The sequence below is a fragment of the Nematolebias whitei genome, chromosome 9 (genome assembly GCF_014905685.2).
Source record: "Nematolebias whitei isolate Nwh7 chromosome 9, NemWhi1, whole genome shotgun sequence".
In the NCBI taxonomy this organism is placed as follows: domain Eukaryota; kingdom Metazoa; phylum Chordata; class Actinopteri; order Cyprinodontiformes; family Rivulidae; genus Nematolebias; species Nematolebias whitei.
Genome location: NC_056506.1, coordinates 45,638,592 through 45,653,869, shown reverse-complemented (window position 1 = coordinate 45,653,869; position 15,278 = coordinate 45,638,592). Strand labels below are relative to the sequence as shown.

Sequence of the window (15,278 nt, the reverse complement as noted above, 5' to 3'; positions counted from 1 at the left end):
CTCTTAGCTTGCAGCTACTGTTCTGCTGTTCTTAGCTTGTAGCTACTTTTCTGCTCTTATCTTGTAGCTACTGTTCTGCTGCTCTTAGCTTGCAGCTACTGTTCTGCTGCTCTTAGCTTGCAGCTACTGTTCTGCTGTTCTTAGCTTGTAGCTACTGTTCTGCTCTTAGCTTGTAGCTACTGTTCTGCTGCTCTTAGTTTGCAGCTACTGTTCTGCTGCTCTTAGCTTGCAGCTACTGTTCTGCTGTTCTTAGCTTGTAGCTACTTTTCTGCTCTTAGCTTGTAACTACTGTTCTGCTGCTTGCAGTTTGTGTTAAGTTCACTTTAGCTTATGATCTGTTTTTCCTTTTTTACATTTTAACGACTCCGTTTTAGCTACTTCAGCCAATTTGATCAAAGTTATTCAGCACTCAGCGCTTGTGTTTAAATGATGCAAACTAACCTGCAGCCGTTCAGCTCTCTTCGTGTGGTCGTTTTAAACCCTGCTTGGTTTTCTTTAACATACGTATACACATGTTGCAGCTGAAAACACAGTTCTTAAAAACTATTCCAGCTTTTGGTCTCTACAACTCTTCCTTCTGTTGATGCTGGTTTTAATGGTGAATGTTTTCATCTAAGCTCGTCATTTAAATACCTTTAAGCTAAAGTCGTAACAAAATCAAACAATCTTCATGTTGGTAATTTAGAGCATTTCCTCAGATGAGACACTTTAATATTTCATCTATTATGTTTATTCTGTTTCGATGTAGATAAACCTAACACAAAATAATTCAGTTTTTGTGGGTTAACAGACCTCGAAGTCCTGGTCGGACAGGTAGATCTCCAGGCGGAGCGGGTCGACGCCCTCTGGCAGCGGCCGGGCCTGAAGCTCAGTCAGAGGATAGATGTTCTGACAGAGTTGGGCCAGCACGTCCTCCACCAGGATGATCTGGTTACACACCTCTGCCTCCTGCAGACACAACTAAACATTAGATTGTATGGGAGCATGGAGAATAAAAAGTGTCACATAAACACAATTAATACAAAATTTTTGGACTTCCAGACTCAATATTTTTACTCAGAGGGAGGATTGAGTGCCAAATAAGTAATTAAATAAATAATTAAATACTTCCTTTTACTATTATATAAATAATTACTCACTTTTTCTGTGATTTCAGCCACGTCCTCTCGGTGCTCCCAGCAGGGGAACATGTTGGTGAAGGTGAGCGGTTCCAGACCGGCGTGGATCAAATAGGACTTCTGTGGTTTCTTCTCATTTTTCTCTGTAGAAAAGAAAAACATCAACACCTTAAAAGTCAATCCAAGGCATTACATTCATGTAAAAAAAAATATTTTTAGTAAAACCAATTGCAAATGTTCTTAATTAGAAAATTAGAGTATCGTCTGTCCGTCTTCCTTTTTAACTGAAAAGTAGTATTTATTCTTTCTTTCCTGTGGAAAATCGTTTACATGAAATAACTTGTGAACCTCCAGCTTGAAGATGTACCCTCACCCCTCACTTTCATAATTTAAAAAGTTAAACAGCTAAAATATGACTTCAAACCAGTGGCAATTTGAGCCTCTTTTTGGGGGATACTCAAGCACCCCTGAAAAATAAATAAACCATCATTAGGATTTTGTAAGGAAACTCAGTTCTCAAACCTTAGATTTAACAAAATATTGAATAAATTTAGAATAAATGTAGAATAAATTATTACCGTACACTTAAACGGGCCAGTAAAACCTATGTTTGTTTGTTTTTTCACAAGTTGGATCCTTGATGCGACCTGTCAGTCTAATAGGCTTGTCAGCAACTGACCAATCGGCAACCTCAATTTGTCCTGAAGTGAAACACCCCTTACCTGCAGGAGCTTGGGGGTGGGGTGGGGATGTTGGGATGCGTGAGAAGCAGAGTGCCAATTCTGTAGCATCTTATCTAGTGTGTCTGGATTGTGTGCCACAATACAGTTGTTGGCAGTTGCCGACCGGGTGTGGAGGTGGGGGTGTTAGGATGCATGAGAGAAGCGAATTGTGTTTGATTCACACAAGGAGAGCTGTTGGTCAGGCTACTTCTTGTTGCTTTCTAAAATAGTTATTGAATCAAGTGTTTACTTATGTAGGTAAACATAGTTGTTTAACGACTTGTTAAAATACACCCGAATGCAGGAAATGGCATCTACTTTATTAAAAATATTCTGGGGGACGCCCCCCCAGACGCCCCCCCCAGACTCCCCCCCCCAGCCTCCCCCCCCCCCCCCCACACACACACACACATTATAAATTATTCTGATGCAACTGGCCACCTCATTGTTCAAGCCAGGAGCCATTGTCAGTACTGGGGGCTAAGCGCACCTAAAGATCAGATTCTAGAACCGCCCCTGCTTCAAACAAACATGTCAGGATTCACTGGTGCATTATTGGGGAAAATTTCAAACATATTTTCTTCATTTAAAATCAAAATTCCAATGGTTTAAAACATCCAGTCACTGAGATCGAAACTTATTATATTTAACAAGCTGAACACCAATAAAATACGAGTCTTCTTATCAATAAATTGATGTTTCAAACTTTCCTTTTCCACATTTTTTTAGTTCTCAGATAAAACCATTTTCTTGTCTTTGCTTTCTACACATCTGTGGATTTTCAAGGATTTTTTTTCCCCATCAGTTTTGTAAAAATGTTTATTATGTGCGGGGTGTTTTTTTCAATTTCCGGCTATCTGTCCTCGGCCAAGGATTAAGAGTCTGTTAGGAATTTTTTTTGCCTCCAAATCCTACTTGTTGTCACTTTCATTACTTTTTTGTCTGTCTAAACAGGTCTCACTTGTAAATGAGTCCCCGAGGCTCAATGTGATTAATCTGTCTAAATAAAGGTTGAATGAATGTGCACAGAAGCATCTGATTCCCCTCACCTTTGCAGTACTGCAGCACGGTCTCCATCGCGCACTTCCTGTCGGCGTCCCAGCGCATGCGAGCTGACCCGGTGGACTCGCTGTCCTGGGGCCACCAGCCCTGCCACAGGTACACCTCGTGGAAGTTATCCACGAGAAACAAAGCTTCGCAGGAGAGAGAAGCATATTAAACTCAAGGTAGAGTAAATATTAAGACTTCCAACTTTTTATTTGTGTTGATCGTGTTCATTTTCGAGGGTTAATGCTCCTGAAATCTTCAAAGTGAGGGTAAGAGCTGATTTAAAAGTCAGAGGTTAAGATTGGTCTGTCCAAAAAAGATTTTCTTTAAAAAAAAATCTAAAAGAAAAAATAAAATTCATTAATTTCCATGTTTTTTTTTTTTTTTTTTTTTTTTTTTCTAAGAGGCTGTATTAGTTTATTGTAATGTTTTTATTTAACAAATTATTAAATCACCGGAGGAATTTCAATCAGACTTTTTAATTTCTGTGTATTAGTAAGAGGTTTTAAAGCAATATGTAACACAAACTGAATGCTCAGTAAATATTGGAACATCTTTTGCTCACAACCAAACCGTGCATCGTCCCTCTTTTATACAACAAAACATAAAATGAGGAACTCGTGGTGTCTCTGTCCCGGTCTCACCAGGTTGTGGTGCGTTGTACAGGTCTTCCTGCAGGAACGGCAACGAGCTGACCAGATCTGGAGCTCTGGACGGGTGGAAGAACTCAGTAGCCACAAACTCCCCAGATGAGCTGGTGAGCTGGAAGAGCCGTGGAGTAAAGTTGAATTTACCTGGATCTGACGACACAAAGCAGAACATGTTGCTCAGTCACGGTGAATTTAACTTGTTTACAGATGTTTCAGCTTCGTTTTACTTTAAATCCCTCAGAAAAGTTATTTTTATCTGACTTTTATTGAGCACTAGTAGAAGTCTTGCAGCTCTCATAATTCGATAAATAAAACTGATATTTGATTACATTTAAATAGTTGCGGTGGCCGTAACTTTATTTAGTCACTTTTACAAAAAAAGCCACTTTAATTGGAGATTTGACACTGTATCCATGCTGCTGATTATCCATGCTGCTGATTTCTTACCTATAAGCTGCTGTATTCATATCCATCTGCTCATAACAGACTCATGTTCAGGCTGCTGTTTAATACTCTTCATTATATTATGTTATTATTGTTTAGTATATATCCTTGTATACTGTTTCAATTTATACTTTATATTTTTGCTACTTTTGGGTGTAACTGGGACCTTGAGTACACAATTTCGTTCCACCTCGTGTACATGTGATGCGAATGACAATAAAGAGCCCTGAACCTTGAAAATGTCATGGCAAAACACAAAATCAGAGTTTTTGCTAAATCAATCCAGCTGAAAACTTATTTCTAATTATTAGATAAAAATTGGGCAAATTTATTTTGAATTAACGTTTTCCTCCACATACCCTCGTTGGTGCAGGAAATGAACAGATTTTCACGGCCAGGTAAAGTGAGGCGTGTACCTTGCAGCATGCAGTCATACGCTTTCCTGTCTTTCCTCCCGAGAGCCTCCCAGAAACCCGGAGGCTCGACTCCCTCGTCGCACTCGTGGATGGTGACCTTGCTGCTGCTGTGAAGGCCTGCCTCCAGGGGACACCTGACAACAGAAGCAGAACTAACTGAGTACACGTGGATCCAGGTTCCCCTCCGGCACATCACCGTCCGGGCGTCCTCACAGTTCTTTGATCTTCAGCGCAGCCGTGCTCCCGACGCTGCGCGTGTGCAGCTGCGACTTGCAGCCGTTCCACAGGTAGATGAGAGCTTTGTGGATGTTGAGGAGGATCATGGAGGCTCTGGAGCGCAGGCTGCTGCAGTGGCACGCCACCTCCAGCAGGTGACCCTCCGCCGGCACCTCGCCCCGCACACAGTACAGACGCCACTCACCTGAGACCAGAACCAAGGGTCAGACAGGAAGGTAAAAGATCACGATAACTCAGTTTGATTTAGGTTTTGATGTCGGCACAAGGTCTGCAAGAATATACACAGCTTATTTACTTATTCTGTTAATGTTAAGTTCCAGAGCTGGTTTATTTGGAGGTTTATATTTCTCTCATTACTTCCATTCATACTTGAAATGTCTTGCTATATAATTAAAGAGCTGCATATTTTTAGGAATGACTTATAAACTATTCTGGAGTTTGTGCAGTCTTAAAGTCATAAACACGCTTTTTTTTTTTTTTTACAATGCCTTTTGAATAGAGTTCAGTTTGAGTCCGACAGGTCTGTTATGTGGGTTTCCTTGTTTTAGTCTATTTTATTGTCATTGTTTGTTTTTACTTTGTATGATTTTATGTAGGGTTACACGGTGGTGAAGTGGGAAGCTGTGGCCTCCCAGTTCAGGACCTTTCTGTGTGGGTTTACATGTTCTTTCCTGTGCTTGAGTTGTTTTCGTCCTCCGGTTTCCTCTCGCAGACCAAAAACATGAATGTTCTAAATTGTCCCTGAGAGTCTGAAGGGATGTTTGTCTCCGTGTGTCCCTGTGATGGACGTGCAGCTTGTCCAAGGTGTCCCCCGACTCTCGCACATTGGCTGTTGGAGATAGACACCAGCTGCCCGTGACCCGGAAAGGAGAAGCGGATATCGATAATGGATGGATGGATTTTACTGTATTTATTTTAGTGACTGATTTTTTTTTCTTGTTTAGTTTTAAACAGTTTGTTTAGAAAAAAAATGACTGTGACATTTTTAGGAGCTAAAAAATTATATAAATAACAACCCACAAGAATAATCGAGTATCTGCCTTTTTATGGATCCGTTTGTCTATAACCATTCTCTGAACCTTAAGGAGGAAACTGTAGCTCTGAGCTCTCACCTGCTGTAATAAATGAGTAGCTTAACTGGGATTAACGTGTAGGTAAAATGTTGATGTTAATATCTGGGATTAATATGAAATTTATGTCATGATGATAATGTTTACTCTGAGTGTTCTCCTCCTCCTCCCTCTTGCCCGCGTGGATGATCATCCCTCCGTTGAAGCACTGCAGGAAACATGGCAGCTCCTTCCCCTGCTGCACCTGGACCTGGAACACACGAATCACAACCAATACGATTCATTTTTATTTTCAACTTGTTTCATATTTGCCCATTATTTTTCATAAAGCAAACGGGGACAAATTAAGGCACGGGTGGATCATCAGAGGACGTTCCCTGCAGACCCGACTCTTACCTGAGCTCCTCGCTCCTCGTCCAGCTCCATTGTCATCAGCGCCGACGTTCCTTTCTCGCTGACGGTCGAGTGTCGACCCTGCCAGAAGAAGTAGCAGCATTTCTCCTTACCCGGCCCGCTACTCCTCGCTTCAGGGTTCTGCCTGCGACCCACTGAGCCACGCATGAGGAAACAAGAACGTACCAACAGTCCAAGAGAAATCTATTTTAAAAACAAAGATTGTAAAGCAGGACTTCGGCTGTAACTCACCGGAAGTGCTAACCATGAACTTCCACTTGACCACGTAGGCGTCTCCCTCGTGGAACTGACCGATGCTCTGGCGCGGCAGACGACTGTAGTCAAACTCCAGGATGTGCCAAACGTCCACGGACACTGTGCTGATCTCCTGGATCCTCAAGTGGTCCTCCGTCTCCACCGGGCCGTAGCCGCGGCCCACGTTCACCCCGTCCAGAGCGGTGGAAACGGGCGAGTGGAGGACAGGCAGCATCAGGGAGGCGTTGTAAGGCCGACATTCACGCCCAGGAGCCTCCTGACAGGAAGATGGTGAGTAGGATTCATTATAAGCTCATGTAGCGTGTGCTCTTTGAAAAGCAGGGGTGTCCACGCGCCAAAACTGTCCAGATGGAAGGACTCACGGGCCACAAAAATGTGAATTTAACTCTAACATGAAGATTTTTTGGAGAAATGACAAATTTTGCTAGAGAAAGCGTTTTAAATTGTTCTAGATCCAAAACATTAAAAGCCTCATAAACACTAAGCTTATTATTATTATTATTTTTATTAAAAATTATTTAATTCATTTGATTTGTTGGATCTATGTTTGTTGTTTGCTTGTGTTTGGAAAGTTAGTTTTAGTCTGTTCTCAGCAAGAAAAGCGTAATAAAAAAGCGTAATTGAGCCTTTTGGACCATGGACGGCCCAAAAAGCTGATCGAAGTTTTAAAAAAAATCATCCAGCTGTCAGTCGCTACAACAGATTCAAAGAAGGTTTGATAAAGTTGATCAACTCGTATGTAGATGATACCACGTTATATTCACTTAAAAATGTCTAATTTCCCTCTTGATTATTTTATCAATTTTAATATTTAGCCAAGTTTTATGAACATTTATCTAAAAGTCTCCTTTCTGGTAGAAATCAGTGAAGGTTTTTGATGCTTTGTACCATGAAGTGAAAATAAAAAGATTATAGCCAAAGGTTTTTATTTTGTTTAATATTGCTCATTTTGAAAATATTGTTTTTCATCTGTTTTGCTGTTAAACCTAAACATTATATAAAAAAGATTAGCAACTAATTTGCAGAAAGTCTGCATCGACCTCTTAAGCCTGCTGGCCAAAATGATACCGTTTCTTAAACTGTACATGTGGACCGCACAAATCAATCAGAGGGCCGCAAATGGCCCTCGAGCCACACTTTGGACACCAGTGCTCCAAAGTTTCAAAATATCCAAGATTCTTACCTTCTGTTCAGGTATAAGCTCTCCAACTTCCTTCAAGGTGGGCGACTTCACTTCAGTCCAGTCCATAAACTTCTCCTTAAACAAGATGGTCTCATTGTGCTCTGTCACTCTGCCGAATATGGCCCAGTCAGGACGGCCCTGGCCTTTCCTGCGAGCAAAAACACAGCAAATGGCAGCACGATGGATCAGTGGTTAGCACTGTTGCCTCACAGCAAGAAGGTCCTGAGTTCAAGCCCCGGTTGGATCTGGGGTCTTCCTGAGTGGAGTTTGCATCATCTCGTGCTTGTGTGAGTTTTCTCCGGGTACTCCCGTTTCTTCCCACAGAGCAAAAACGTGCATGTTAGTCTGCCTTCAGGTCCAGGCCTCCCTTGTAAAAGAGATCTGTGATTTCAGTGGGATTTGCTCGGTTAAATAACGGTTAATAAATAAATAAAATATGGGGAGTTAAATAAATAAATATTTCAAAACAAGACCAAAAAGTCAGAATATTCTGTATGTTTTTTTCTAGTTTTAAAGCAGTTACCTCAAACGCAAACCAAAAAGCAGGTTTCTCTGACCTGGGTATGAGCGTGTTGCAGCCTCCAGGGTCCAGCGGGTTGATGTCGCAGCAGGTGTAGTCAAACGTTCCGTTCCACAGGTGTTTGGCGAGCTGAAAGGCCACCTTCCTTTGTGCTAGAGTCACCTCTTTACCGTGCCACACGTACACCTCGCTGCCAAAGTCAAACACCAACACCTGCAGCGCACGGAGAGCATCAAACACAGGCTGCCAGAGCCACAAAAACCCCACTCTTCTGTTTACACGTCAAACCAAGCGAGTTTACTGACATGATTCGATTCACTGGGGGAACAAAGCCTGAACTAAACGCCTTTTCTGGAAGGTTTCGGTTATCATGCGCTTAAATACATAAAGGATAAGCAAATCAAAACATTTCTAATTAACATTTTTTTATTACTATTCAGAGAAAGCAGCTGCTGAAAGCATGTTGGTATCAGCTGCAGAACACATGAAGCCTTTGCACATTTTCAGCAGCGGCGCTCAGACGGACGTAGGAGGTGTTCATCTTGTCACCTGTTGTTGCTAAGCAACACAGGCCGAATCCCTTCACATTCATGTTGGTGAAACATTCAAACTCTGTCTTCATATTAAAACTTTAATTCATTTACTAATTATCGCTTTGGGTTCTGTTCTAATGGAGGATGATTGAAACCGTCTGTTCAAGGTCACGACTAACCAAAAAGAAAAAGTCAACGGAGCCACTGAAACAAAATGTTTACTGATCCTGTTTTGTCCATGCCGTCATCAGTCTAACAAAGTACAAATCAATGCCTTCTAATGTTTGAGCCAAGGTATGAAAAAAATGATTTAAAGAAACGGTTACAATATTTATACGCATTCCTACACCGCTTCTACACTCAAATTTGTAGACAACCGAAATTAAAGCCCTTTGATAGAACAAATACTTGATTGCTCTACAAGGTTAGAAGGCAGTTTTTAAAATGCTAGTGACCGTGCAAGATTAAAAAAAATATGCACCTGATGAATTATTTTTAATTTGCAGGCTCGTGCACCTGTCAGCTTCAGTCTGCGTGATGATAAGGATGTATAAAAGGCAGCATGAAGGTTCTGCACTTGTTCTCACAGCGCAGGGAGCTGCTGGCCAGCCTGCCCACTCAAGTACCGTATTTTGCACCGTACACGTTGCGCCGCCTTATAATTCGCATCAGTCCAAATATGTCTAATAAAGTGGAAAAATCCATAAATACGTCGCTTCACCGTATAAGTCGCATCTATTATGCGTCACCACTGACAACCTGGAAATGTGGGTCGGTGTTGTGCCAAAAATCGATTGGCTGCCAAATGGCGGCTGCGGCGGCGTGCACGGGAGGACTTCAACAAGAAGTACTTAAAAACGATTATTTGTTTGCTCGGAATTATAGTGAAGCTGTGTCTCAGTTGAACTTTTACTTAATAAATGCATTTTAACGATCAAATTAGCTGCATTTCTCTGGGGCAGCGCAGCGAAATGTAGCTTATTTGACGGTTGCTCCAAGCGAGCTGGACGAAGGGGGCAACTATGGCAAGCCGATTGTGTCATTAATAGCCACTTTTACATATTACATGACACAGCAGCATGCCATACTACTCGAGTGCCATCTAGCGGCTGAAAATGGTAGTGTTCAATATTTTAGTCAGAATAAATGAAAATGGTCATATCTCAGCCAAAAATTGGTTTATAAATATGGGAGAATCCATAAATACGTTGCTTCGGTGTATAAGTCGCAGGTCATGCAAATTATGCAACAAACTGCAACTTATAGGGTTAAAAATACAGTATTTTTTTGTCCTGTCCGACCGATGCTGAATAAGACCTGAAGACTTTGTGTGGACGCACATGTGCAGGAACCGAATGGTCATGTAGTATATGTGTGTGAGTCTGCAACAACTCATTTACCTCCTTCGATGCCAGCAGGGCGGTGCGAGGAATCTTCCCCCACTCATCATCATCGGGAACCAGCTTATCATCCACCAGTCTGAAGATGCAGTTGGTTTCCACGATGCCATTCTCATACCGCTCGTCCTCTTCTGATGGACCAGCCGCTACAGATGATGAGATAAGATCGTTGTCAAGATGGTCTAAAACCACGCAGCTGGTCTTAAAGTTCAAGTCTCAATCTTTACATTGATAAGTCATCTGTCCACCCAGGATGGTCCAGAACTGCTGAGCATCAGAACCCTGAGAGTTGACCGCTTCCTCGATTGTCTGCACCTGATTGGCTCTGCAGCCCATGTCCTTTTTCGTCTGGATGAAAGTGGCTAAATCTATGGCCTGCACACAGAAAGCCAAAATCTGAACACAAAATAATGTATTTATGCATGAAAATATATAATAATATGCTAATCTCATAGGAAGGTACGAACACATTTGTTAAATTAGTCTCAGCCGACCTTCTATCGGTGTTTGAAAAGAAGCTCAAGAAGAAGCACGTGTTTTACTGGAAGCACAGGCGGACTCGTGTGTGGAGCAGGAAGTGAGTGTTGAGTCTTTACTGAATCATCTCTGACCTCAGACAGGACAATAATACTCACTTTGGCTTTCTCAATGACGTTCGAGAACTCTCCTATCCACACGAAGCAGTGATCTGGAGTAACGAGCACAAAACTGTCCCCGCTGTTCAAAGAGGAGGCTCTGGGCTCCACCAGTCTGCTCTGAACGTGACGACGGCCTGCAGGACAGGAGGTCTCTTTTCATAATGTTCTTCTTTTACTCACGTAAGAAATCATGCTTTCATTCTAAACTTCAAAATGTACCAAAATGAGCTTATTTGGCAAATAAGCATTTAGAGGAACAACTGAACAGTCTGGAAGAATTGATCATTTGATTTACAGCCAGTTGTGGTGACAAAACACCAAATAGGAAGTCTTGAAATGATCAAGATGTCAAATTAAATGTAAAAATATATATATTTTTGGGGAAAAAGTGTAATATTTTAGTAGTTACAAATGAAGTAGGTTGTTTACTTTCCTATTATTCCTTTATTCATCTGGCTAATTATAGAAATGTTTGTATAATTCAGGGTCAGGGTGCAAATCTATACCTCTGTTATTGTGTGAATGTTTATGCAGCATTCACACTATTGAGATCCATTTTTTTCTGTGTGTTTTTCTCCATCTTTTGTGCTATTTCAATAAATCATAAATCAAAATGTTCAGCTCTTTTAACCCTGCTATTACTTTTGGTATTGGTGCAACTTTAGCTTTTTTGAAATATTTAACCTTTTCTGCCATTTTTTTCTCATAGAAAATGAATTGAGCTCATTTTACATCCTTTGTATCTTTAGATCTGTTTACAACCTTTTGCTGCTCCTTTCACATTTTGTTCTGCTTCAGCTTCTTTCAGCTGCCTTGTGCAAATTTAAACATTTTTCTAGCACCTTTCAGGTAATTTAAGCTGATTTTTCAGCTGTTTTGTGCTCTTTTCAGCTTCTTTTTACATCTTTGTGCTTCTTCTAACTTCTTTCTGCTAATTTCAGCTACTATTTAGCTGTTTTATGCTAATTTCAGCTTTTTCAGCTAATTCCAGATTTTTTGCACTCATTCATTTGCTCTCTCCACTTGCTTCTGGTAATTTAAGCTTCGTTCTGCCTTTTTTAGCTACTGTTCAGCTTTTTAAATGCAAATTTCAACTTTTTCCTGATAATTTCCACTTTTTGGTGTTCATTTCTGATTCTTTAAGCCTAATTAGGCACAATTGTGCTCTCAACTTCCTTCTGGTAATTTAAGCTTCTTTCTGCCTTTCCAGCTTTTTTTTGTTTGTGCTAATTTCAGCCTTTTTTTAAGCTAATTTACTAAACTTCGTGCTCATTTCTGATTATTTAAACCAAACTCAGCATATATGTGTTATTTGCTTTCTTCTGCTAACTTAGGCTTGTTCTTCCATTTCAGCATTTTTTTTTTTAGCTAATTTCAGCTGTTTTTCAGCAAGTTCTTCAGCATTCACACTGCATTTTCCCAGGAAATGCAATTTCTCAAATTTTTCATTTGTCAGATCTGCTGAATATGCAGCCGTAGCTTGATAGCTTAGTTTATGAGAATGATTAATTTGATATTAGAGTAAATATAGAAAGTATAAGTGTAATAACAGGAATGGATTGGTTGATTTAGGTTCATGGTTTGTCGTGTTCACAATATGAAACTGAAGAAAGTGGCAGAAAATGTCCGACATGTTAAACTTCAAAAAAATTAAAATAAAAACAGTCACAACGAGTGGTTACCTTTGACCTGAATCAGCATGAGGTTTTTAAACGGCGCAGCGCTGTTGTTGGACGTTTGCTCTAAGACGTTAACGCTGCGAAGACTCACACTGCTGAAGTTTTCCTTACTGGCCAGACCTGCCAGAGCCGCCTCGGAGTACTCCGAAGTTTTATTTACTGTGAGTGAGGAAGAGAAGGCACTTTGTAAATGAAAATACCTTCATGGGGCTGAAAACAGCATAAATGCTAGTAATGTTTCCTGTTTAACACAGTTTTCATTTTTACAATAAACATCAAGACGTAGACGCTGTGCTGGTAACGCGTGAACATGCCCTTACACTGACTCGTCTCAGCCTTCATTCTCTTGCTCTCCAGCTGAGCAACGTTTAGTCTTTCTTCGGTGTACTCGTGTCGGATATCCTCTCTTGCTGCCAGCATCTTCAGCGGGTTTCTAGACGCCTGAACGTTTCTAGATGGACGCACTGAACGCTTATGTTGCACCATGGCTGACGTGAGCCTGGACAGGAAGACGACGTGATGAAAAACAGCTAAATGCACCAGAATAACCAGTTTGTATGAATGCAAAGTCATTTCACCAAGTACACAACAATAAAAATGAGTTTTTAATTTTCTTACTTTGGACCCTGAGATCCAAAAATGGAGTCAAAGTCTTCGCTGATCTCGATCCTGGTGGGCATCCGAGGAAATTCAGCCACGCGTCTGTAGAACTTGGAGAAGATCTCATCGTCCAGCTTCATCACTTCCTTCACAGCCTTCTCAGTCACTGTTATGGTGGTTTCCTGCAAACCCGCCACTGAACAGAACGTGTTAAAATACAAAGTAGAACTTAAAACCCAATGCCTCGTTAGTTATTGTCTAGAAAGGACAATAAATACGTGAGAAACTTTAAATAAAAGGATGATGCATGCTCAGTGACCTGCAGTCGGACAAGTTTTAGAAGTGGCAAGTTGAGAGGATACAATTACAAAAAGCTGCTCACATGTGCACTGATTGAATGGGAACAAGCACTAAATGTCAAACTTTCTATTTTAATGTAAAAAGTACAATTATACCGTTTCATGTTAGTCTGGAAGAACATACCTTTGCTGTTCAAACGTCCCAAAAAGCTCTCCAACTTGTCTAGTTTCTTATCCGACACCATGTCTGGCCTGGCTTCAATTTCTACGTGAGAAAAACGATTAAAACACAACTTATGTTTTTGCTTCTCCACCTGAAATAAACACAATTTTGTAAAGTTATTCCTTTATTAAACATCATTACTTGTTGATTTACTCTTATTTTATGCAAACGTAAAGCCCTTTCTGTTGGATAAGAAGTTTCCAAATGAAAAATAAATAATCCTTTTGGGGGTTTTTATGAGTCTCTGGACACAACTGGAGTTGGACACACAAGAACTAGGAGACTCAGATTTGTTGGGTTAGTTGGAGGAACAAGTGACCCCTAGTGGTTTAACTGCAGAATGCATCCAATTACATCTTCCTCCTCGAAGCATACAGAAAACACTAAAGTGTAAAAATAGCATCAAAGGCCTGTTTTACAGCAGAGTCAGACCTGGTGTTACTTGATGTGAGGCACACATGTGCAGACACTTCCTACTGGGTATAAATTACTAGTTTCCAGGATGTGATTCTTAATTTTCACGTAAATCTTCTTAGAATTAAACAACGTGGTGAATCCTAATCAGTGCATTCATTTCTGCCAGTAGATTAAGTGACGAATAAAACATTCCTGTAAACAAACTAGTTTAGTAAAACTTCTGTTGAAGGTTTTTAGACAAAGAGACAGTGATGATGTAACAGTTCTCACCCTCTTGCGGTTTGTTGACAGCAGCCGTGCTGCTCTTGAGCTTAGTGGAAACTGGCGACAGGATGGGACTGATGACCGAGGAGGAGACTGCCAGGCCTGGAGACGCAGAAATGCACACAGATAAGACTGACTGGACCAACTGGTCCATGAAAAAGTGCAGTGTGATTGCTTGTTGCTGAATGATTTTTGCTGAAAGCAGGAAAATAAAAGCAGAAAGCATCAACAATGTGTAGAAAAGGCTGAATAGAACAGAAATGTAGCAGAAATTAGTAGATTAAGCTGAAATAAGCAGAGAGAGGCTGAATAAATTACAATCATACACCAGAAATGAGCAGAATTGTTTTTATTAGCTAAACGTAGCTGAAAGGAGCTGAAGGAAGCTAAAATTAGCGCAAAGGAGCTGAACCAGAACAAAACCTGAAATGAATTCAATTCAGTTCAGTTTATTTATACAGTGTCAAGTCACAACAGAAGTTGTCTCAGGGCACTGAACAGAAACATTCATATATAAAAATAATAATTTAACATTATTTATCTGAGGAGCTTTGAGTTTAACTCCATCGCAGAACTCTTATCTTGAGCATGAAGGCGACAGTGGAAATTAAAAACTCCCTCATGAGGAAGAAACCTTTAGCAGAACCAGGCTCAGGACAAGCAACATCTGCTTCAACCAGCTGGATTTGGTAGGAACAGATACACAATGGCAGGTGAAGAATCACATGTTAAGATAGAAATAGTATCAAATGAAAACTATTCAGTTTTAGCAATTCATTTAAGAAAATTAGGTCAGTTTTTCCTCTAGTAGTCTAAGCTTAAAACAGCATAACAAGCCGACCCTAATTCTAAGATTTATCAAAAAGGAAAGTCTTAAAACTGGACAATGTGTCATGGTTCCACAAGAGAGGAGCCTGATAACTGAAAGATCTTCCTCCCATTCTGCTTTTGGAAACTCTAGGAATCGCAAGTAAACCTGCAGTCTGAGAGCGAAGTGCTCTTTTTGGAAAATATGGAACAATAAGATCTGTAATATAAGATGGAGCTAGGTCGTTGAGAGCTTTGTACGTTAGAAGTAAGATTTTGAATTTAATTTGACAGGGAGCCAATGGAGAGAAGCTAAAACTGGAGAGACATGATTTCTCCCAC

General features: G+C 40.6%; 1 protein-coding gene across 1 annotated transcript in view; it reads right to left on the bottom strand.

Annotated features, from left to right (window-relative positions):
* The window catches only part of svilb (supervillin b), a 49,355-nt gene that overhangs the window by 4,645 nt on the left and 29,432 nt on the right, over positions 1-15,278 (bottom strand). The window contains exons 19-37 of the mRNA XM_037682411.1: positions 14,136-14,231; positions 13,410-13,490; positions 12,945-13,122; positions 12,647-12,825; positions 12,330-12,485; positions 10,645-10,781; positions 10,237-10,384; positions 10,010-10,155; positions 8,114-8,289; positions 7,557-7,704; positions 6,350-6,629; positions 6,101-6,252; positions 5,852-5,954; positions 4,611-4,818; positions 4,398-4,531; positions 3,532-3,687; positions 2,890-3,033; positions 1,140-1,261; positions 793-948 (exon numbers count right to left, since the gene is read on the bottom strand). Coding sequence (XP_037538339.1) covers positions 793-948; positions 1,140-1,261; positions 2,890-3,033; positions 3,532-3,687; positions 4,398-4,531; positions 4,611-4,818; positions 5,852-5,954; positions 6,101-6,252; positions 6,350-6,629; positions 7,557-7,704; positions 8,114-8,289; positions 10,010-10,155; positions 10,237-10,384; positions 10,645-10,781; positions 12,330-12,485; positions 12,647-12,825; positions 12,945-13,122; positions 13,410-13,490; positions 14,136-14,231 — 2,900 coding nt within the window. The remainder of the gene's footprint in view (positions 1-792; positions 949-1,139; positions 1,262-2,889; positions 3,034-3,531; positions 3,688-4,397; positions 4,532-4,610; positions 4,819-5,851; positions 5,955-6,100; positions 6,253-6,349; positions 6,630-7,556; positions 7,705-8,113; positions 8,290-10,009; positions 10,156-10,236; positions 10,385-10,644; positions 10,782-12,329; positions 12,486-12,646; positions 12,826-12,944; positions 13,123-13,409; positions 13,491-14,135; positions 14,232-15,278) is intronic.